This window comes from Ciconia boyciana, chromosome 7 (genome assembly GCF_034638445.1).
Source record: "Ciconia boyciana chromosome 7, ASM3463844v1, whole genome shotgun sequence".
Taxonomy (NCBI): Eukaryota; Metazoa; Chordata; class Aves; order Ciconiiformes; family Ciconiidae; genus Ciconia; species Ciconia boyciana.
In genome coordinates, this window is record NC_132940.1 from 53930507 (window position 1) to 53955625 (window position 25119).

Genomic DNA, 25119 nt, shown 5'->3' on the forward strand with positions numbered 1-25119 from the left:
TAACCCTCTCAATGTTTCTCTGCCGTTTAGCAAATGTCACTGCACAAGCTCATCAATCTCCATCAGCGCCAGGCAGGGAGACCGATGTGGACAAATGCCATGAGGACAGCGAGTGACGCATGTCACCTCACACCTCATGAGCTCTGTGCCCTCCATCCCTTTTCAGTGCGAAAACCTCTGCTCTCTACCAAGCCCTTGTGGGTGGGTCAGGCTGGTCGCCCCACAACTCCTCCCGAGGACTCAGCTTCTGAGCAGCTTCCCGACTGCATTTCCCCATTTTTACCAGCCAGTTCAAGCTCACCTTGAAGACCTGTCACCTTTGTGTCGCTGAGTTTCTGGCCCTTCTTTTGACCTTGAGCGCATGGACTCGCTTGCATCATGCTGATGGGAAGAAGAAGGGAAAGCAGCTCATCTGCGTGCCTTGCAAGACACCAGCCAGTGCACTGAGGCTGCCACAGCTCCATGCAGTCCTTTAGTGCTCAGTTTAGACACACGACTAACTACAGCCAGACACGTGCAAATGGCAGTATCAGGACTAGTTTCTAGTAAATGAAACTCAGCCTTGCTGAGCCAAACTCAATTTTTGCTCTAAATATGAGACAGCACTGGGCGACCCATCCTGAAGCTGGGGCTGAACGCAGTCAGTGTGTAATGACTGTGCACGAAGGACCAGCTGCACGCAGCTGTGCTCCTGCAACCACTCAAACACAGTAAGGAGGCTGAAAGCATCAGAGCTACCTCCACCTGGCCCCAAGATTAACACAACACCCCCTTTAGCACCTTACCAATGCAGACCATGAAATCTGTTTCCTATCACCTTCCACATTGACTAGCCAAGCCTCTCTAGTATTACTCATACAAAAACCTAGGCCTGATACACTCAATACTTTCATTATAGAGCTAATGTTATTATGAAGCAGAGTGACAACTGGAGCAGCTGCATTGTCCTTATCCCTGGGGTGCACAAACAGAACCAACCACTGCTTTTATTGCTACAGTCAGGATTTCAGCAGAGGGAAGGTCCTGCACCAGGAGGCCTAACAGTGCTTGAGGGAGGCCACAAGATGCTGTGACATCCAGCACCAAACTCCAAGGCCAGGGCCCAAGGCTTACCTTGCTTGAGGCTGGAAGCCAAAGAGCACCTAACCAAGGAGGTGGCTCCAAAAGGCTTGGGAAGCAGCTGAGTAACAGGCAGTAAGACCCTTTGGATGCAAGCATCTGCATCATTCCTTTTGCTCTCACCACACACCCTCATCTCCCTCTGGAAATGGGGACAACATTATTGCACTTCATTTGCGGTGCCTCCTGAAGCTTTACATACCTTCCAGTCTTGATCATGCCTCCTCTTTTCAAAGGAAGACTTTTCTCTCTCCTTCCCTTTCTTGAAAGCCGCCTTCTCCTCGGCCATCAAGAGTCGGGCAATTTCCTAGAAGGGAAAATACAGAGAGTGTGTCAGACGGTTTTACTGCTCTTGTGGGTTTGAGTTATTTAAACCCTTTCCTACAGACAGCTGCTGAATGGGAAGGGTGCAAAGCCAGGATTTCACCCATCTGTGATCAGAAATCAAGTGAGAGGGCAGAATTAAGACTGACTACCTGCAGCATGCCCAGTGGATACCTGATTTGCCAGAACTGTGTTTGCAGAGCCTTTCTGCCCTTTATCCCTTTTCCTTCAATGGGGGGATTCATCTTGCAGCATCTCTGATAGTCTCCCTTGGGGCTCAGTTACAAGAGACGCTTTTACACAGCCATGAACTTCCTTCCTCTGCCATGGTTGCAATGGGCAGCGCAACTCCCTGCTTGGCCAGCCTGAGCATACACATGAAAACTAGCTAGGAGCAAACCCCACAAGCTTCCCCTACAAGGAGGGAAATGAACAACTAGAGGGTCAGAGGGAACAAGTGGAGTTTAGCAGTTTCCACAAGTAAAGGAATACTGCAAACATTTGACTTCTTGCTCACCTCATCTTGGGCTACTTGAGCTGCTTTCTGATCTGCCTCGTTAGCCTGAAAAAAAAAAAGGGGGAGGGGAAGAACAAAAAGAGACAAAAGAGTAACACCTCTGAATTATTCATACGCATTAAATTACTGGGCAGGGCAAGTAGGTACCCATACAAATACGCTACTGTCCTCTCCAAATATACTTAGCTACCTCAATACACCCTCAATACCCTCACAACCCAACACCAAACTGTCATTTCAGCTCTTCAGCTGAGTTTTGCCCTCATCTATCTGCCAGGCCACGCCACAATGTACTGCCCAGCCTGCTGTCTGCTTTCTCAAAGATGGGCACTGGCCTGACCACACTGACTACAGGCCATCTTTATCTGCCTGGAAACGTTCACTTAATATCTCTCTGCTATGATCATTTAATTTTTGAGTGTTTATTTCAGAAAATAGGGTTCTACTGGCTGGATGCCAGCTGTCACTCTGTATGTGTGTGTATGGTAGACAAAGGTAATTACCAGAATGCACAGTAGCAAGACCTTAGGTCTTAAAGTCACTATCATATATAAAAGGTTTACAAATTAAAGTTGTCATCGCTGGCTACCTTAGTTCCTTTGAGTTGACTAATGCACCCTCTCTACTTACCAGGAGCTCTTCCTCCTGCAGCTTCCGAGCAATCTCTGCATCAGACAACTCCTGTTCCCTTCGGGGTGTATCATACATGGCTTGCTTTGTCCCCCCCCTCAGCTTAGTGCCTACAGAATTGTGAGAGAAAATAATCAACTCAACCATTTTCCAAATGCTTTGGTAAGGAAATCCCCACCATCTCCTCAGCCACCTGCAAAAGCCCCACAAGGGAACCAGAGACCAGGCCAGCACACCTGCCAGAGAGCTGGTTTGAGAGTACCTTTAAGCTGAGGTGCAGCACACACCTTAGGAAGGTTTCTCTATGCATATAGAAGTATCTGATACACCATGTCTTATATGACAAATGCAACTACATAGCAGAAGAGGCCATGTCCCTTGAAGCAGTCTTTGCTGACACAGCGATGCTAGCAAAGGAATCGTAATTCTTCACACTCTGCATTGATACAGACACACTGGCAAAACTGGGCAGCAGAGAGCAGCCCAACATCTGTTACGAGCACAGCAGAGTCTGTGAACACACCGCTGGAGCGGCACGTGCTGCAAAAATTGCCTGGGACAGGCTCACATGAGGTTTCAGACAATTTCTTCCTTGGGCTGACCCATGAGTTTTACAATTCACAGTCAGAAAGCAGCCAAGTCAACATTTTTGAAGTTCATACAAGGTTCAGTTCTTGAGCAGAGAGTCTTATTTGTTTGTTTATTTTAAATTTAAGCCATCTCCAAGTGATTTAAAACATTGTATTTTGAGAGTCTCTCCACAGTCTATTTGCACCAGGCCATCAAAGGAGTCTCACTGTATCCCTGCTATAAAACTCATGACTTCACTCACATACAATGAATGCCTTCTCCTTCCACCTGCAGTCTGAACTGTATTGTTCAGACATCTCAGACATCTAAATGAGCTTTCTGCTTTGTGTCCAAAGTATACAAACACTTTAGATACCTGTCTCTCTTCCACCTCAAACCCATAAAGTTTCACTCAAAACTTTAACGTCTCCAGCTCCACCATTTACACATTTATTATAAATACCTGTTACATGTTACTGCGCCACCTATCAGTTTCCTTCCCATCTCGTAAGACCAAGGGAAAAACATGAAGTAACCTGCTGACCTCGAAAAACTTCCTGTGCATCTACCAACAAACTACCATCATACTCCACCAAGCATCCTGAAGACTTCAAACGGCAGAGGGCCAGAGACCTCATGCATCAACCTGGAATAAAACCATGGACTAGGAAACCACCTCTTCTACAGGTATTAAAGAAGGCATGTGGGGTTTTCTGCTTTTTGTTTTGTTTGAATGAGCCGATCAGTGATCTTAGGCAATTAACACCCCTCTTACAAACCATCTTAGCATAAGAAGAAAACTTCAGCTCTGGCATGTTATGGTTAAGTGTATGACCTGGCCTTTCCCAGCATGCTTCGATCAATCCAAGCTGTGAAGAGCTGCAATTTCTGGCCAGCACAGAAACTCGGGCACAAAGCACCAGCTTGGTCAGAGTTAAATTATTCAGAGTGCTTCCAAGGTCAAGGTAAACACAGTTTTACCATGCTGGAATGAACAACAGCATGGCCAACAGGCTCCTGTACAGCATTACCTCTATGAAGAATAAAAGTAAATTTCCAGGAATCGTTTGCTGGCCAGCCCAAGGCTGAGCTTTCTTCACACACTGATAGGTGCCAGGCTTCATTTGCTCAGAAGACAACAATAAACATTACTTCCACATCACTTCTGCCCACACTCAGAGGTGCACGAAGCCTAGCGTGACCATGGCCCACAGGAAGAGGATGTGAACTCCTGGGTGTTTTGACTCAATGTGATGGGATACAATGTGGGTCCGAGTGACTCGGTATCAGGACAAATCATGACCTACTGATTATATATAAAAACCTGATTAACACCTTCCACTTCCCCAGAGAAAACTTTTGCATGATGAAGACGAAGAATAATTCTCCCAGCATCTCCAGAGACAGACATGCATTATCATCCCCACCTTATCCAAGTGAAGACCAGTTAGATGGCTTAAAGCACAAGTTTCCCAAGCTGTGACAGACACAGATCCAAGTCTCTAAACTCCTACTTTCACTAATAGGCAGGTTACCCCCACCCCCAGTGTGGTTTTAAAAGGAGAAAGATGGATCTGGATCTTTAGGAGCCCACCAGTCCCCAAGTATTATTGAACAACAAGAACTACACAGGTACACATTTCCCAGGAAGATCCACTTGTACAGAATTTGACAAGAACCTCATCTTAGAAATAGAGCCCAGTCAGACACCTAGTGCCACAACTGAACCGAAGTGAAGTGATTATGTTGCCAGCAGGGTTTTCAGTAAGTGGATGGAAATTGCTGGCTTGTTAGTGCTTAAGCAAACTGTCCTCATTTATAGCCCTGCATCCCAGATCAACAAAGTACAAGTGTAATCATAACATTTGGGGGTGGGGGGTTTTTTGTTGTTGTTTTTTTTCTTTTTTTTTTTTTTTTCTCCTGTACAAGGAGACCACAGCACAAAACAGATCATGAAAACAAAAGCTGGTCATTCGTTGGTTGGTTGGTTTTTTTTTTTTTGTTTGTTTTGGTTTTTTTTGGGTGGTGGTGGTGTTTTTTTTCTTAAATGCAGGATACCAAGGGCACCATTTCCAACAATACCTTCTTACTCATCCTCTCTCATGCCATGGAACGTGTCAGGAAATAAACAGAGCAAGAACATTAATGGATAATAAGAATCTCGCTAAATAAGGGAGAAACCTGGGCAGGATTCACTGTGTACACATTGCAGGTGGATATTGGAGATAAGCTTCTTCAAAGGAAACAACACAGATTTCAGACACCAGGACGGGGCACACAAAGGTCCATCCCCACACGTACGTACACCTTCCCCATCACTTGGTTACCTGAGTCTCGCTGGCAGTCTCCAACCTTTCCCTGGGTCACAGCATGTGGGGAGGGGGAACGTCTCCTGTGTCCTGCCCTTTTGCAGTCTCTCTCCTCACCCCTCCTATGATCATCTCTAGATTCAGCATCATGAAGCTTCTCGTCATGCACCATCCTGTGTGACGAGTGGCCCTGATGACGAGATCTGTGTTTTTTAGGGCGCACCAGCTGGCTGCTGCCCCAATGCCAGGTCTCCTGCTCAGCCTCCAGTTCCATCTCAAGAAGAGGAAGGTGCTTTTCTCTGTCTTGCCTTGTTGGCTTTCTGCTGTGCCGCACCTGGTCTACGAGTCCATGCTCTGACTCCAGGTCAAGACTGAGAGGTCTCCAAGCCCTCTCCCTGCCGGCTGCTCTCCTCTCCCGCAGCTCCCAGCTATTGCTGTGGTCATAGGTGCCACGCTCAGCCTCTCTTTCCAGGTCAAGGCTGGGATGTCTCCTGGACCTTCCCTGGCTGGCTGATTTCCATTCCTGCCGATGGCCATTGCTGGCCTCACTTGGTTGAGGAGACCTCTGACAATCCTCTGAGGTGGAATGCCCACGTCTGGAGGCACCGTCGGACAAAGGCGAGGGTGATTCTCGGTGCTCTCTCTGACGGTGCATGCGCCTGTCACCACTGCGTGCCCTGCGAGGCTCAGAAACCTGCTCTCTGGGGTCACCCCGGGGGTGCTCTGAGCAACAGGGGGACAAACAACGAGCGGGTTAGTGGTGCGGGAGTTAACGGTGGTTCAGCGAGGCCAGACTCACAGCATGCAGATGAGGGAGCCTGATGCTGGAAACGCAGGCAAAGCGTGACGGGATCAGAGAGGAGAATAACAGGGATATAATGCTTGCAGGATATAATGGGGGACAGAGTGAAATGGCAGCCTGGCTAGCAGCAGGGCAGCATGGGAGGCAATGGGGTTGGAGCAGAAAGCACAGGTCCAGCCCAAAACTGTGTCCGAGCACCTCCTAAGACAAGGACAAACCAATATGGAGATGAAGGACTTTTAATGATGCCATTGGGGCTGAAAAACAGCCAGCAGAGCAGCTTATCTCCTGGTGACATGTCACTGCTGCAGGATATCAAAACCCCCAGATAACGGCTTGCAAAGCAGGACACAAGATGCAGGTGAGACTGGGAGGCAATGGGTGGGTGGGGGGTGGCATAAGGCCAGGAGGGGCCAAGCAGAGGCTTAGGATGGATCCTGGTTTATGAGCACCGGTGCCTTGCCCTGGCTTCAGGCACAAGGTTTTTAATCAGGACAAAAACCAGCCTCACCTAACAGGGGGAAGACCCACATAAAGCAGAAGAAAAAGAGACAAGTGTGATGGGATTTTTTCTTTTCTTTTTTTTTTTTTAAAAGCAAGAACAAGATGATGGATAGCTGCAGCATCCAAGTATCTTCCACCGCAGACAGTCACGTATCTCTTGCAGACCCAGAAGTTTCAGGGCCCACACTTATTCACTGCCTAAATTTAAGTTTAGGCTCTGATTGCAGAGGCCTACGGAAATTTAAGGGCAGGATAAGACTTCACAAAACCCAGGCTCCTGACCTCAGCAATGTAGCTGGAAAAGCCACTTACTCGGCAGCTTGGCGGGGTTGTTTCCTCTGTGCTTTCCAGAAAGCAGGTGGAAATTTTCTTTGCTTTTAGTTTCAGTAATAAACCTGACACAGCTATGAGGATGCAGCAGTCTGCTTGTATATAATCTGCTGATCAATTTATTTTCCAATCAACCTATTTGCTAAGAAAAATCATTGCACTTGGTGAACTGTTATCTCTACAGCAGCTTTTCAGAATGAAGGCATATTTCTGAAGAAAAAAAATTTCCTTGAAGCAAAGGCTGATTTGAAACAGAACTATACAAAAAAAATAAACCAAAGAACCAGCAGTGTAAGACTTTCCTTCTCCACTGCTGAGTTTTTTTATAGTATCTAAAAATATTTAAAATAGATTTCATTGCACATGAACTGCATTCTGTTTTAATAAATAGCTCTGCCTTCCTTACAGTCATCCAGATTTTAGAAAAAAAACCACCAAAATTGAATGTTCCCTTCAAATCATTCTATTCAGAAAAAACTTTTTCTGAGCCAGCAAAAATATACCCTACAGAAAATCCACGTTGAAAACAATTCTGTGTTACTTTTATCCAGAATAGGTATATTTTTAAAAATCCAAGAACTGTAAGAGTAACCACATCAGTTCCTGTTAACTGGTAGGTTTTTCTGTTCAGTTTTAGATCATTCACATGATTTATATAAAACAAATATGCAATAAAACAATCTAAGTGACTTACTGAACAATAGAGACCAGAGCCTGAAAGCAAGAGTCAGTTTTGGAATGATACTAACAAGGGTCTAAGAATTAATTCCATTTTGTCATTAAGGAAAGCTCAATAAATACAGCAGCAGAGAGCAGGAAATCACAAAAGAGCAAAGCATGGCTGCGCTGGGAAAGGATCGTTGCAGGTAACACAACCATGCCAGACAGCCCGAGCAGGTGGTTTGCTCTGGGGGTATCTCAGGGCGATTAACTCCTCAGCAGGCACCGGTTCCTACGGCACCTTCTGCAGGGGCCGTGTAAACACTCTTTAGGTCCTGGTGTTACTCTCTCAAGCAGCAAGTGACTGAGCAAATACAGAAATGTTTTTCATGGCACAGACACTTCTGGGAGGAACTCTGCCTTTTTTCATGTTTATTTTTCCACTTTTTAAGAGCTCAGATTGCTCTGGAGCAATAGCCCTCTAATCCACACTCCTCCTGGATGTGGATACATTTTTATTCAGTCTCAAGACAGACTAAAACCCAAAGCCAGGGCTTTTTTTGTTTAAGTTCACAAGTAACAAGGATGATACAAACCGAGGATGCTGAAGCCTCATCAAATGGTGCCTAAGTATTTAAGAGGTTCCAGATCAACAGACTAGATGATCCAGGCATCAAAATCTACTCCAGTCCTTTCTAGTTTTTAAGGAGCGAGGATCAAGAGCAGCGCTATTATGAAGGGTCAGGCAAAATACCTTCTACCTCACCTCTGAGACTACAGATTATTGCAGGAAAAATTAGACCCACAAGATACCCTGCTCTCCAAATCCACACCACAGTCTTAGTTCAGTGAGTCACAGGCTTTTTGTCAGCTGATTTCTGTTATAAGAATCCATCCTGTCCTACCATCTCTGTGTGGCAACACTATTACCTATATTGTATTTTTTCAGGGATTTGTGCCACTTAATTCTGAAAAATTGAAGTGTGGGTTGGCCATAAGACTCCAAGATCAAAGTCTTTCCCAGCTCTGTACATGTAGCAGGAGTTGTGGTCATGAAGTTTCCACTTGGTTACTGCTTTGTACTTTGTGCTTTGTGTTTTCTTGGCCATCCTTGAACTTCTTCCCAATTGAAACTAAGATACTTTGTGTAAGTTCGAATAAAAGACATTTAAAATCGCCAATGGCATTGATGTTAAAATGAGAAATAAGAGGTTTGATCTTCATCTTCATAATCCGTTAATCAAAAGCAGCCCGTCTCTACACCACCACATTTTTTTTGAAGAAAGAACACAAGAACTACCACCAGCGCACAGCAAAGCCATCCCCAGATTGCTCCATAATTAAACACACCCTGATTCTCTCCTCCCAATTTAAAGAAGGTCTGTATTCAATCATAAAAGCCAACCAAGACAAAGCAATACAGTGCTGTGGGTCATATCTTTTCCACAACGTACAGTCCCAGATGATAATCACAGCAGAGACATTCTGTGGAGATGACCTTGTTACTCAGTAAGTCATTCAAAGCAGTTGTGCTAATTTTAATGCTTGGATACATACCTGCAAGGAGTTATTTTTGAAAGGCTGTTCCATGAACCAGCATTTATTCGTTTACACACATAGCTGTGCCAGTATCACAGATGAGCACACGGAACTGTTTCTCTTTGAATGCAAGCATGGAATTGCGTCTGAATTTCTCCCCTGCATGCTTGTGGTGTTACACAGAAGTAACTGTGGCTTATCGGTACCATCAGCTACTGTCTTTTTCCACAAGCCCTTTTAAAACATGCATGCCTGGGTGTGCTTGCACATACACACACCCTATCCCTGTCCTTTAAGCCATCTTCTAGGACACCAAAAATTATGAAATTGTCTTCTCCACTTTTTTTTTTTTTAATATTTCCTGATGCTAGAATAAAGTCTGACCCTGACCCTGGAAACTGATGCAATGCTACAGTGCTGAATGCAGGACTGTAGGCTAAGGGAAATCTAAACAGCGTTGCCAGATCACCAGGTTCACCTGTACTGCCATGATCTTGATCCTTTATCCGGCAGAAACGTACCTCCATTTTCTGCATAATAGCTATCTTCATAGACTGTGTGTCCCTGGGATTCTGGGTAGTGCTTCTTGCGCTTTTTTTCTTCCTGCAGTTCTTTCTGTTGTAGGAGGCGGGCAATGTCCTGTAGAGATGGAAGAAAATAGACATTACCTTCCCTCCCCCAAAATATCTCCAGATTCTTTTATTCAAATTCTTTATTCAATTATAAAAATCCTGATAGTTTAATTTTTCAGACATGGCAACAACAGGGTTACTCTCAAATTCAACCCCTGGGCTGGCTGGGGCTTCCAACTTAGTGGTTGACACAAGGGACCATCTCAGCAACCAGTATGCAAACTCACCTAGGCCCACCACTGAGCTTCCAACCCCATGGCAGGCTTGCAGGTTCCTGTTCCACCTGCACACAAGCCTGCAAAGCCCTAATGGCCAAAGCATAGCAGGAGGCACTGTCTGTGCAACCTTGGGCTTTCAGCAAAGATTTGGAAGTCACACAAGCGCATACGCGCTCACATGAGTGGGCTGGACCTCCCCCCTGAACTCCACCAAGGGAAGAAAAACACAGAAGCAAAGCCTGTCTCCAGCTGAAGGCACTTTGGACTGGAAGGAGTTCCCAGAGCAAGTCATGAACTCACTTCAAACCAGCTGTAATTTACAGGGACTGTAGGATGCCAGACAGGGAAATGCATCAATTTGACAGACAGAGGCTGAAGGAAAAGAAAATCGAAAGGGACGTTAGGAAGAGAGGACTAGGCACAAGGCAGGAGCACTGTGGGGACTGCAGCCATTTATCTTCTGTCGCAGTTTTGGTAGATATGCCATCAAACAGAATAGCACTCCATTTTCCTAATCGGTTTTCTTTCGAGATGACTAATGGAACAACAAAGCCTAGCAACAGCAAACAGCTCCCGGGGGCTTGCTCGTTTGGGACCCAGAAGCTTGCAAGTCAGTGGAGCTAGTCTGAAGCTAGGAAGAGAAGCTGGAAGATACCAGCAGGGCATGCTAGCCCTTTGGATGCTATTCATTTAAGCCTCCCTAATCCTCAGGACATTTAGAGCGCCATGCATGTAAAGTGTATATTGCAGGCAGGAAAGGCATCACTGAAATGAAAACTAAGAGCCAACACCCTCCAGAGCAAAGCCAGCACGGGAGGACATTGGATGGGTGTTCAAATACAAACTATTATTTCAGGATTCAGATCAGATCTGCTCAGTAACCAGCTCTGTGGAGGACCTGGGGATGCCACAGGCTCTTTACAAATAAATAAATAAATAAATAAATAAAATTTCCTTCCCCTGAAAAGGTTAACCTCTTCTAGGAAGTACAGTAAGTCTATAAATATATGGGCTTAAGCACATTATCTCCAGGACTGAGCAGCTCAGGACTTGCAAATCCACACAAACCATTTCTTACAAACTGGACTTGTAAGCAGACGGGCTTAGTGCTTCATTTAAAAACCCTGCACACCAGACTGGATCTGCCTCAAGCACAGCACTGGCATAACACTGCTAACCACTACTGATACCAGAGAGCTATCACGTACGCTGGGCAGCTACTACACCCTCATGCGTGACAAATACAAGACTAGCCCAGCGTGTGGCTACACACAGTACCAGTGTAATACAGAATGTCCTGCAGGGTATGTGTACAGATGCTGTGCTGAGGGCTACAGAAGGGGCTCTGATGTTTGTCACTCTGCCAGCTGACAAACCTCTGGGGTACTGCACAGCCTCACTCACATTGCTCGGGCTCTGCATCAGCACAGAAGCCCACCCAAAAGAAACAATGCTTTGGGGGACCCCGGAAGGGAAGCAGGATCAATTCAAGCTCTCCAGAAGTCCTGTTGCAAGGATGGGTGGTAGTGCCACACCCTGGTACTTGCTGCAGCCTAACTCAGCCCACAGCTATGTTTCAGCCACACTTGGGAACTTCCCACATACCAGCAGGAAGATAAAGAATATTTATGGCTTCTCCTCATCGCTTTGAGCCACATTCGTTTGAAGATTGCCCCCAACAGCAGAAGACAGTCAGCACGCTGGTTTGACAGGTTGCAGGGACCTGATGTCAGACTGCTGACATCCCAGCAGCTCTCTATATAAAGCAGGAAGGAAAGGTGCAATTCCTACAGCCAACATGAGTAGCATTGCATCCCCTTCACCCTCCTGATAAAAACTTGACAGATGGTCACATTTACAGCACAAATCCTTTAGCCAGAGTGTTCCTCCCACCCCTGTTACCACAAGCTCCTCTTGGAAGCCCTTCCATGTCTGCCTGGGCAGCCTTTCTGTACTTGCTTGGACTTAATGGTATAAGAAGAAAATGAGGTCTTGCACAAGCAAACTCATGCATTTGTCAGGTAAGAACAGATTCTTATTTCAGGCTCTTCCAGGAAACACAGCCTTGTGTTCAACCTCTTCCTACAGGGAAAATGCCACTGGGCGCCTCTTGAGCATCTTAAGACTACTCAGACTTCTCAGGAAACTATCTGTAATCAAAAATGGGGCCACACTCCAGGCTCACACAGGCGTTCCTCCACTCTGTGGCTTTCTTGAATACCCAATCTGACAGGCTGACACAATAAAGTGATCAATAAGCCAATCCTTTGAACTCCATGGACAAGCCACACTGCCCACTCAAGCAACAGCAGCAGAGCAGTATTTTGCAATAACAAAAGGAATCTGCTAGCAAGAAACTGCATCAGGGTGTTCAGGCTGTAAAAGACTAAACTGAAGATGAAAAAAGGTAATGGAGAAGCCAAAGATGGATGGCTGGGCTGAGGGTCCTGCTGAAGTCTTTGTACCAAAGACTAAGCAATCATGACCCAGGATTCTCCCAAAAGTAGCACCTGTCTCATTGCATTTGAGAAAGCAAGCAGATCTCAGACTGCATGAACAATTACACTTTCCTACACCAGGGCAATGAACACCTCAACAAGACCCACCTATTACTTGCCCTCTTCGTTAGCAAGGTCACTGGCATCAACAACCCTTGTGACCCTTAGGTGTGAGAACTATGACTGTATCTTATTCCTGTAACAGGACTCCCCAAAATCTCTGGGCATACTAAGATCTGCGAGGACCAGGACTGACACCATGCAAGCCAACTCCTGTGGCTAATGACTGAGAAATGCCTGCGCTGAAAGGGCTGCTACAAATAGCCCTGCCATTCCTGCAGCTTCAAAGGTTACCTCGTCTTTTTCCTCTTGCCTGCGGCGCTGCTCCGCTTCAAATACCAGCTTCACTTGTATTTCCTGAGCGATCTCACAGTCCTGTTGTTCTCTAGAAGGCAAGGAGACAAGGATTATAGGCAGCTAAAGTCACAGGCATCAGTCAGCCTGGAGAAAGGGATAAAAGAGCTAAAGAACCCATCTGATTTACACAGAAGAATTATTACTCGGTATTAATGCAGAGCCTATGAATCCTCACCAGGGACCAGGACTCCCTGTACTTACTGCTGGCCAAATTTAGGAAATAGCTCCCAAATCACTCACAATCAAAGCAGAAAGCAAGAGAACAGATTCATAGGTAGTTTGCTAAGAAAGAAGGTAGGAACCATAAGATAGGGCAGGCCAAGGTAGTGCACAGCAGTCTCTGCAAACAGCCTAATTCTGCTGAGAAGTTTTTGTACACGTGGTGCCAAAGGAGGGCTTTAAGGGTACAGTTAACGCAGGCATTTCTGGGAAGTGATTTTCATGTGAAAGCCAAGGAGAATAAAGTGTAGAAATGCTGACAGCAAAACACAGTACGTAGGCCAAGCGGAGGCTGGAGGTGGTACCTCAGTAATGAATGAGAAATGCCGCTGAGGTAGGACGAGACACAAAAGCAGAACCGGTGCCAAGAGGCAAGAGAGCAACATGTGTCAGCGAAGGAGCCATCGTCACGGTGCCAGTGCAGATGCGGAAACAACACAAGATTGCATTAACTGGGGACAGAGAGATACCAGAGTAATTGAGACATGAAATGAGAGTTGCGTCTGTGCAGCTCGACCGGGAAGGCCGTATTTCAGGGACGCCATACAGAAAGCATCTGCAAGAATTGTGCCACTCTCAACCACGCACTCTGTTCCAGCCTGTTTGCCAGGCATCAACGGCCATGGGTTCCTTAGGGCAACCCAGAAAAGGGCTGGGGGATTTGAGAAGAAAGATTAAGAGCTCTTTTTTTTCATTGAGCCAAAAGGAAATTGAGCCATTGGAAACTGAGCCAAAGACTAGCTCTGAACAGGTCAGAAAAATCAATCTAAGCTATCCCTGCAACTGAGACTACTGAAAGGCAAGGCATAGAAGGAGATCAGAATGGGAACAGAAACAGGCAGAGTTTGCTTTATTAGAATATAATCTTTTGAAGAATACGCTGGCAATGATCAGACAGGTGATGGGAGGACTACCAATAGCATATTATGGAAGTCAAGCAAGTATTTCAAGAGAAGCAGGTTCAGCTATGTCAAAGTTGTGCTGTGTGGGCTGGAGCAACTAGTTCTAGGCTTGAGCAAGGATCAGGGCATAAATGACCTAGTGAACTTGGAGGCAAAGGACTGGAAGAGAGTCTAGGACATGAACAGAGGAAATTAAAATAGTAAGTGCAGACAAGCACTTTTGGTAGCAAAACAGAGAAGTGGCATAGCTAGAGCAGACAGTGGCACCACACAGCCTTCTTTTACAGAAAGTGAAGAAGAATGAGAGAAACGGAAAGAGAGGATATATGCCTTAGGGTGGGGAGAAAAGACACTGTGACAAGAACAGTGTTTAGAGGACAAATACCACTAAGAAACAACTAATCCGTCATAGGGAAGGAAAAGGAACATGCAGTGAGAGGGAAAAGAAGCTTCTTTATTTCTGTCAACTGCTCCTTGGAAGCAGACCTGCAACTGGGTACAGCACATAATTTGTATGAAGCCCTAGTACACATGAACCCCAAGTCAGTGTCACAACATGACATTTTCTTCCCTTTCCCAGGCCACCACACTCACAAACACTTGTGCATATTCATAAATTGACCCATGTCTAGAGACCTCCTGGAAGGCAACCATGAATTTCAGTGTTTGTAGTGCTAGAGAATCAATAGGTCAAACAACTTCAGACGTCAGTTTCTTTCATCCAGGTAATAAAACCTGGCATTTTGTGTGTGTGCCTATGTGCATTTCGCTTGAGTCCAGGGAGAGACCTGTTCAAAGGCACACGAGCTCACACAGCAGCAAATCTAGTTCTTGAACCTGCCATATAAAAAGGGACCTTGGCAAACCTGGTACCAGCAGAGTCCCCAGCAAAACAATAGCTGAATATGCAAATCCCGGGGAGCAGACTGTCAATGGGCCTAAGATAGTGGATCCCTTACGACCCCAGTCTCAGAGGACATGAATCCAGGTAGAAAATAAGTTAGAAAGGTCAGACATATCAAGGCATTGCACGTCTCCAGTTCCCCCGGCACCTGTGAGCAGAGCTAAGGTGCCAAGTTCATCAGCACCAACTGACTTGCTAAATGCTTAAAATACATCTTACTGCAGACAAACAGGAGACAGAAACAGCTAATAGTCTTTCAGAGCCAAGGCAACAAGGTCATTGCCTCTCCATTCGCAGCAAAGAACACTAGAAGTAATGCAAAAGCAGAAGCATTTTCTTGTTCCTGATGACATGCATCTTGGAATACACCGTATCAATCTCTAAGAACCACTGAACAGCAACAGAGGATTAGATTTTGGGTTTTAATGCTCAGTGGTAATTAAATACTGAGACTTGATTAGTCAATCAACATAAGCTAGTGTTTCAACTTGACTGAGCATAAGAAAATAGGTTAAAGAACTTTGACAGCTCTTCTTGTCCTTCCATTTCTTTAGTGCAAGTTCAAGTGCCCATCAGTCCCCAGAAATCAGCCAGAGCAACATAAACGTCACCATCCCTGAACATCACACCTAGGTGTCCTTTGTTCCTGGGCAGTCAGCAGTGTTAAGAGTGTCAGGGAAACTACATCAGTTTAGGAAAAAGAGAAAAGAGAAAAAAGAAAAGGAAAAAAGGAAGAAAAAAAAAAAAAAAGAAGAGTCAGTGTGATCAGAAAGCTCCCATTCACATTGGCTGTAGCAACTAATTGTTGCCAGATGAGGAGAAAAAAAAGAAAATAAAAGTATTTAAGGGAACTGTTCAAAGGAACTGTTCACATTAGTGTAACAGAACCATCAGAGCACCGGGAGCAAAATGAGGAAAGAGCGTATTTTCATGGTATTTCCGACAGTTATTTTAGCAACCTTGCTACTATGCTTGTCAGTGTACAGGCTGCTCAGCTAGATGTGAGAGATGCTTTTAAAGAAGCATGAAAATAAGGTTTGATGCTTCCCTGAATTCTTAAAAAGAGAAGTTATTTTTATTCTCTCATTTATCTTCACAAAGTCCTTCTGAGAGAATCTAGGATTTGAAAGACAGGAGAAAGCCCATAAATTTGAAGAGCTTTTTCACGTTCCCTATTTCTAAAGACCACCCAGTTCTGCCCCTTTACTCCTCCCATCACCTTGCAGTGTCAAACTGTCCTAGAAGATACAGAAAGCAACAGCGAGGATCATTGTGTTGCCAGAACACGCTGATCTGGCACAAGGAAGAGACAGTGGGAACGTACAGAGAATTAAGGAAGAAAAAGATCCAATTACAAAAGGATGCCTCCAACTTTTTTTTACTATTCTTGCAGAAGAGCTCATGCTTTCAGGAGCAGAACTACTGCTGACACAACATTTTGCATCAGCAGTTCTGCCTGTAACTTGGCTCACAAAGTTCATAAATCCCATTTTACAGACTCCTACAACAAAAAAATTGTTTGCAGTTCCCAGCAAGTAACAAAAAGGAATCATCTCTGCCATACAAAACTAATTTTTATGTTGTCATTTACATGCTCACATCTCTAATTGGTAATGAAGACAAAGCTATTGAAAGAAAGCACAGCCTTGAGAGATACACATGTATCTACCCAGTGCTGCCTGAGTATGCTGGGAACATTGAAAACAGTGGCTGATTTGTCACGCCGCAGCTTCAAACCTTTTACGAGCAGCTCCTTTGAAGCCAGTCCTACATCTCGCACATCTGCAATACAGAGCTCTTCTACTCCATTGCTGTCTCTGCCAGATGAGCCACCCAGGATTTGTGATCCACCACCAACTGTACCGGGTGCGTGGCATCGCAGAGCACAAGACAAGCCGGGAGGCAGCACAGCCGCTGGGAGATGCACCCTGCCTTGCAGACCCTGCATTTGCAGGGAGCCCCATCAGAAAGCAAGCTCCTGCCTCTCATCATCGGCATTGACTGAGCCCTCTCACACAACCCATTTGTTACATCTCACACATTGCAAGAGACTAAGTGTGTGTGTGTAGGGGCACGTGGGGAAGGAGAAAAGCACCAATATCAGCTCTGGATTGGTAAGTATGGTTTGTTTTGCCCTGCACTACCATGTTTCATTTCTACACCAGCTCCACAGCCTAAGAGCCATGGCACACAAAGTCAAGTCACAGGCCACAGGGTTAGATCTGGCGTGTGGGGCCTGAGCAAACCTGCAGAGCAAACTGGATCACTCATTAAACATCCTCCCACAGCTGCTGCAGAGGTCAGTGACTGCAAGAGGAGGCCTGTCCCCCAACACCCATCTCCACCAAGTGACCCTGGGGCAGAAGCTCCAATTCCCAGGTCACTTCACGCTGGAGTATCTGCAAGCGCAAGCAGGGGCTTTCAGCTGTTCAGCGCAGCAGGACACCAAAAAGCATTGCACCCAGCTCCTCAAAAGCACTCATCAGGCACAATGCAAACACACCAATATCTGCAATTTCCATGAGAGAACACTCACTGTAACACTGTATTTCTGTGGTGCAGTTTCTTCTTTCTCAGGCTTTAGCCAGGGACAAGGACAACTCAAGTGGCCAAGTTACCCGACTTTGCCAAGAGGTAGCAGAACAGGAAGGCTCCTTCCCATGGTCAGGCAACAGAATCCAAGCCAGGACAGGCCCCAGGGCCACCTACTCCCACCCTGTCCTCATTACTCTGTGCCAGAGCCTAGTATCAATCCTTTTATGGCAACGGGTAGCCAAAGGAAAAAGGAAACAAAAGCAAAAGGCTGATCAACCTGAACCTCATGCACTGTCAATCAACTCAAATCAAAGCAGCTGATTTCAGTGCTCTGACCAAAGGGCACTAGCATTTCAACAGCTCCATCCCAAACTCACAAGTCCTTTCGGTGTTTCTGGATTTGAGCACGTGCTTTCAGATCCTCCTCTTCTTGCAGTTGCTTGGCCACCTGCAAGTCATGTTGCACCAGACGATTACGCTGAACGTTTGTTGCCAAGTGATGCTCAACTGGAAATAAACACAGACAAGAACCCCCAAATCAGTCTGCAGAAGTCCACTGTGTGAAGAAGACAAAGCAAGTGGGAGGGAGATTCCAGGCCAGAAAGGAAGACAGTTCTTGGAAGGGAAACATCACATAACATCTCTAAAGGTGGGGAAGTCCTGAACTGAAATTACACTAGCAGCTTGAGATTGCCTTGTTTCAGCACGCAGGGGACTGTATATGTGTGTCTGTTACCAAACAGAGATCTGCATATCTTAATCGCACCCAGATTTATAGGGAATGCTTTTTAGGCTTTAAATTTCATTTTCTGGCCACAGGAAATTACCCTGGCTTAATAAAGTGGGGCTGGAAGGGGCCACCAGAGGCCAGTGAGGATGAGTTGAACCTAAACCACTTCTGATGGATGCTTCCCTAATTTGTTCTCAATAACCTCTAGAGGAGGAAACTCCTTTCACTCTCAACATAATTGGTTCCAGAATCTCACTACCTTTATATTTAGCAACAGAGCAACAGAGTACTACAGCGAGTCCTTTACCATACATGGATACCGCCTGCAAGAAAAGATGGCTACGTGAGCTGCAGCTGAGAGCCAGCTTCAATTCAGTGGTCTCAGGTTCCAGCAGCAAGGGCACAACTTCAGCGCAACCTGCACGCTTGGTGGAGTAGCTGGAACCATATTAGCCCCTAGTACTGGCAGATACCAATGGTCTTGGCAGCCAGCAAAGCAGAACAGAGAGGTCACCACACCTGAAACTGCAATGCAAACATACCCGAAGTACCAGATAAGCATGTAAAAAAAGAAAGAAAAAAAAAATCACCAGTCACTGTGAAGTTCCTGGCTGTACTTTTTAAACCCTACACTGTATAGCTGCCCTACCTCAAAATGTCTTAAAAGGAAGCCTCCTTTCAAAAGGCAGGCACTAGCGATTCTGAAATAAGTAAACAAACAGACCTCCTCTTCTGGTTGCACCTCAGGTCAGCCTATAAAATTTGAAGCTTCCAAAATTGCTAGTCATTTCTAAAAACCTTGCACAGCAACAAAACCTCAAGTGCATTCCCACATGCAATTTTGTTGTAAACGGCATAAACAAACTCAACTCCTTAAAGGAGAGCACGAAATTGAAACATGAAATGCAACCATCTCTAGGGTACAATGTGAGTTGGGGCACAATGCAGAGTAGCGTTACAGGACAGTGAAGACAGTAATAATAATCCGTACTCAATTAAAAACAATAAAAATGAAATAAAAGCAGGCAGGAATTTTCTTAGCAAAACCAAAGCAAGCCAGATATCTGTTCGGACAAATCTGCTTCAGTTTGTTTCAAAGATCATTGCTACTTACTCTCTTGCTCCTGTAAGTTATGGGCCAAGGTATGATCTTCCAGAACAGCAAAGTCTCGACACACTGGGCAGGAAAACAAAGCCAAGAGAATTAGCATCAGGAGCAAAAAACCCAACCAACCAAACAAGAAAAACAACAAAAAAAACACCGAAGCATCACAAGAGCTATGGGGATCCCGGGAGCATACACGCAGAGAGACTTCTGACACATTTGCTTTCTACCAGCTAAGGTCTGGACTTGTGGGTTTTTCCCCCTCTGCACTTGTGGCTATTTCTGCACGTACTTACTTTTTTGTCCCTGTTTTCCTAACAAGCCTTCTCCACTCTCCCCTCCACCTCCGCTTCTTTAGTTTAAGACCAGAATTTCCCACACCACCACTGGGTCAGACCTTCTATACAAAACCCTGTATTCCAACCAGATTTATACCAACACCCACACTTAGTATGTTCAACTAAAACCAAGGTCAAGCATTTGTGCTTACTATTACTTTCTTTGCCAGGTTAAAGAGTCTGAGAATAGTATTTTCTCCGCATAAAGACACATGCACACTGTCACCTGCGGAGCTGAGCCAACCGAGCTCACAGCTCTCACTGCAAGGCATTTCTATCAGCTCAGGAATCATTTTACAGTTGTCTCCTGTAAGCTTCATTGACTTTTTCAAGTGCAGATGCTGGATTTGTACCTAGAACCCAGACATGGGATCAACCACAGAGTTACCAGCAGGAATACGCACAGCTTAAAAAGATGCTGAAAACAACCCGGAGACAAGCTAAACGGGAAGGGGACGAGCTCCCTTTGGCACCACTCTGAAAGGAGCAGATTTTTGCCAATGCCTATCACTTTCGCACTTGAACTTTCAAAGGAACGTTCTACCCACACTGTAGAAAAACACCAGGGTTTATTTTTAACTTGTTATGATAGGCAGCAGGGCAACAAAACCCAAGTCTGATACATATTGGGACAGGGGCACACACGCAGCATCTGGTTCAGCCTTTTGGTGGTAGGTACACATCAGCTTCTTGGTGAACCAAGGACCAACTGTGACCGGTGCCCCCAGACCACCGTATGGGGCCCGGCTCCACACATCTGCCACACACGGGGCTCCCGTCTGCTTCAAGGGGAGTTTAAGTCAGGGGCAATGAAAAGTTTACACTGGAGAGGTCTGTCACTTGTTTTTCCCTTGATGTGACAAGCTAAGCAGCTTAACAGGACCCGAAAGGGGAATATCTCCCATTTGAAACATAGGGCACAAAGCCGAGAATTACAAGGTGCTTCTGAAGCTGCAGAGGGAGGTACGAACCACTGCCACTGCGCTCCACAGTGGAAACCTCCGGGGAAGACCAAGGTTTCTCTTTAGCAGAGCACAGCAACAGCCTAGAAGAGAAAGTGAAAATAACCCCAAAATGCCCAGAACGTACCAAAACTACAAGGGGAATTTATGAGGAACCCGTTTATGAAATGGTTCAGAGTCAGAGAAGATAAAACATTTCCATCACCGCAAAGGGCAGAAAATACCGCAAGGAAACAAGAAGGCAGTCACGTCTTCCCGAGCCACAGTCCCACAAGCCTTCCCTCCTCTCGCATTGACGCACATGCTCCGCTAGAGAATCATCAAGATTTGCCTCTGCGCCCAGGTATCTTCACAAAATATCTAGAAGAGTTTCTAGTTGTGTGTACTAAGAGGTCAGATAAACGCTTTATCCTTTATCGTATTCAACAGAATTTTTGGTTGAGTCTTTCTGCATTGGAGGGTGTTTTACAGATGACAAAAGCTCCTAACAGCTAGAGCAGTGCTTCAGGGAAGGAGAGTGACAAGCAGCAGGGTGGAGATGAGGACAAAGATTACGGTTATATGATCCCATAGTGACTCACTTTAAGCATGTACAATTCTGGATGGTGCAATTAAGGTTTTGTTGTTGCTTTCTTTTTATTGCAACTTCTTTTAAAAAAAGAAAGAGGATACAAGACACTAAATAGCACTGAAACACTTCCAGTGGGCATTTCTGTATAAAGAAAGAAACGCTGCCTTCAGCCACAGATCTGGAAAAGCCACAGCTGAGTTGCAGGCAGCAGTGCTATTCACAGGTGACATACCTAGGGTGCTTGGTGGTCATCAACACATTTTTATGGGATAGGGCAAGGGGATCTTGCCCATAGAGACTTTATTTCTGTGGTCCCTAATACTACTTCAGCTTCATAGCACGATTATGGAACAACCACCCGCTGCTACAACAAGCATCATCTGGCCTGCTGGAAGGGAACATCCAGCTTGGAGGTTTGAGCCCTACTATCAGTTGAGAGCTAAGCAAAGACACCTCAACACAGAGCCACAGTCTGCCCAAATCTAGGACTGTGCTTTTACTTATTCAAGAAGCAGCACTTACTCCTGACAGTTAAAAAAAAAAGGGGGGGGAGGGGAGAAGTGTTATTTTTAACTGCAATAGGTCTCTGAGCAAGTCCACTGCACAGCTGCCTGAACAGCTGTACTAGCAAGACAAAGCAGGCAGCACAGGAGCAAGGATGAGCATTTCAGAACTGCGTATTTTTTGCATAAATATTGCTGCTGTAAGAAATGTTTATGAAACTGCATCCCAGCCTTCCCAACTCCTTTCTGCACAGGTTCATACGCTGCTCTGATCCCCATGGTATTCCAGCTCTGCCTTGTCGGTCATGGTGCTGCAGGTGCTGGCAGACCTTTGCTCCATCCTCCCCAGAGGCACACGTGCAGAGGAGGACTTTAGGCTTTTTTACTCCATTCTACCCACACCCAGACACACTTCTCTATCTGTTTGGGAAGAAATATGTTGACAGAAACATGCTTGGCGTACAGACAAGGAAGTGGGAGGGCCGTGGTAGAACACTGTTGCTCTTCTCTTGACAGTCTTGCACCAGCCCCAAAAAAAGTCTCATTTCCTCCAGTGAGCTTCATTCCTACAATGTAGCAATGATTGTTTAACCCTTTTTGATTGATGGCCCACTAAAAACTTCCTAAACAAAGTATGGACTCCTTAAATGAAAAGGCCAAGCGCATATACTGTTGTGTTGTATAGGTGGGCCTGCTTCTTCTAGCTGCTCCTCCAGAGATCTGTTGGAAGTAGTTCATGGGTCTCCAAAGTTAAACAAAAAGGGACAAAGCAAGTGGGGACAACGCCCTGGGACAAGCCACCAAGTTGCAGGGCCTAGACATGAATACAGGGGCTGGATCTTAAAACAGTGATGATTATCACATCAAGATCCAGTACAGAGAGAGGGAAACTGGATAGCTATTCATGATGTGCACCCTGGAAGCTCCCAAGTGTCTGGGCTCCACAGTGCTCCCATCTCACAGAGGACACTGGCAGGGCAGCAGCAAGCCTTGGGTTTTGGATTCATTCGTGCACTGCTGAAGAAGCCACTTGGCTGCGCATACACTCCATTAAGCCACTCTTTGCAAGCCCATGAACAGACAGTTCGAGCAGACAACTCGAGCACACAGCCCTCGCTTTGTGCTGCTGAAGTTGCTGGCACGGCAGAGAGCACGAGAAGACCTTTTGTCACTGTCAGAAACTTGGCTGGGCTGACTGCCTCTAACTCATCTGAGCACATTATTCCCAAGTCCCTTCAGCCCCAGAACAATGTGCAAAGGAAGATGAGAACATCCCATTACAAACACAATGAAGCGCTGTCAGCCAGCCAGGTGGCAAGAAAAGGGGACACCTGCAACTCCCTAGCAAGTCTGGGGGCGATGGCAAGAGCAAAGCATGGCACTGAGTCAAGCATGACCACAGCTGCAAGTGAGGCCAAGGAAACCAACCCTCCATCCCTGAAGACACACATCCAACGAGGCAACTACGAAATTACTGGAGATGTAGACCAGCCAGGCATTCAGCACTAGTCCTCATCCCCTGCCCAGTCTCAGCGTGGCCCCAGCACACTTGTTACTAGGTATTACATCCTCTGGGTTTGTGCTGAGAAATAGGATGGCCCCAATGACAACGCAGAGACTCCCAATTCCTCCTCTCCAAGAGGATTCGTATTTAAGGGGAAAGAAATCTGTTTCCTTATTCCCTACCTGTATGCCTAAAAAATGAAAGGTAAGATTAATGTTACTTTCACTGCTGCAAATTAACTTGACTTCCCATCTCCAGGCCCTGGCCAGGAGCCATCAGCCAGTCAAACAAGCAGCAGGGGTGCAATCACAGCAGCCACAATTGGCAAGTCCAGTGAAGTGTGAAACATTAACAACAGGGTTACCATAGTCTGATTAAGCCAATCTGCCTTGCGCAGCAGGGAGCTAGGCCTGGGCTATGCGCTTCTGGCACAGCTGCCAATGGAAGAAATGCCAGCCCAGGAATCCCAGCTGCTGCCACAGCCAGCAGAGGTGGCAGCAGGGGAGGACGACGGCAGAAACATGGCTGGAAGCATCATCCTTTGCAGCAGTGGTGGGCTGCAAAATCCATGCAGCAGCACGAAAGAGGGAGCTCGCTTGCTTGAGAGATTATGAAGAGCCTCTCTGCAAACTCCAAGCACAGGTCTTCTCCACTGGTAGGAGTTCACCTTGAAAATATGCCTTTCTAAGCATCAGTGCATCTGAGGTTCTTGCAAGCATGGTTGCAAGCCCTGCCTTTATGGCCGAGATAAGAATGTCTCTAGGTACAACAACTTGGCAAAATTCCACGAAATAACCTTTTCCTTTTTATATTCTGCCACTTGCCTCACTAGCTTTCTCCAGCATTACCTCAGCATTTCTAACACCAAATGGCTTCAAAGAGAGTGAGGTAACCACAACAGAGGAGCAAAGGTAGCCTTAGATGTTGCTAGCAATACTTGGGTGTGTGACAAAGAGGTATGTGATGTCCAGGAACGGGCGGTGTGAATGGGCACTGCCTCTACAAGAGGTCAAACCCCACTGGCTTCCCAAGCAAGGCTTACAGCAAAACACACCCCTGACTTCTGCCTGAAGTCTTAGACCGTGTTTTGACATCCGCTGAAAGGCCCAAGAGCCCCCTTGGTTCATGTGGCTCATATGCTCTGCTCTGGGACATCGGCCAGTTCAATGACCCAGGAACCACACATGCACGCTCCAAGCATTTCCTTTTGGGTCTTAAAAAACATCTCTTGCTCCCCACCCCCTCCACTCCCAACATTTTCCTGTCAGCATCATGTGCTGGATAATTCACAAAATAAACTAGAAGGTGTGAGTCATGCTTAGTATAGAGCATCTGCAGTTTTTGAATCCTGAACTGAAGGACAGGAGGGAGAGGAAAGACAAAAAGTGACACAGGAAAAAACAGTTTCATCAGCTAAAAATCACTTTTTAGGGCTTACAGAGCTGACAAACTAAGTGGCAAGCAGCAAGTGCAGCCTGTTACAAGCCAGCAGTCTCAGGAAGATGCTGAGTTACGAAGATCCCTGAAGATTAAAAAGCAAGCTGGGACCTCATAGAGACTCTTACCAGCAGGGACTGACCAGGCCACTCCAAGCCAGGTAACCCCTCAAAATCTGGAGATCATTTCCTTGAAACAAAGCCAACATGACCAAGCAGCCACCCAACTGGAGGTGAGAGGCTACCCAGAGGGCAGTTTCCAGAGGAAACATACAACTGGGACATTTCCCTCTCACCCCCAGCAAAGCTGCTCTGCGAGATACACGGCCTGACCTCAGAGT

The 25119-nt window shown here is 46.0% G+C and overlaps 1 protein-coding gene across 2 annotated transcripts in view; it reads right to left on the reverse strand.

Annotated features, from left to right (window-relative positions):
* CCDC50 (coiled-coil domain containing 50) overlaps positions 1-25119 on the reverse strand; it is a 44035-nt gene that overhangs the window by 6974 nt on the left and 11942 nt on the right. Inside the window, exons 2-10 of one of the 2 annotated variants that reach the window (XM_072866642.1) lie at positions 19474-19536; positions 18007-18136; positions 13007-13097; positions 9826-9943; positions 5488-6192; positions 2591-2700; positions 1961-2005; positions 1322-1426; positions 302-381 (exon numbers count right to left, since the gene is read on the reverse strand). In XM_072866642.1, coding sequence (XP_072722743.1) covers positions 302-381; positions 1322-1426; positions 1961-2005; positions 2591-2700; positions 5488-6192; positions 9826-9943; positions 13007-13097; positions 18007-18136; positions 19474-19536 — 1447 coding nt within the window. The remainder of the gene's footprint in view (positions 1-301; positions 382-1321; positions 1427-1960; positions 2006-2590; positions 2701-5487; positions 6193-9825; positions 9944-13006; positions 13098-18006; positions 18137-19473; positions 19537-25119) is intronic. The other variant, XM_072866643.1, reaches the window with a different exon arrangement.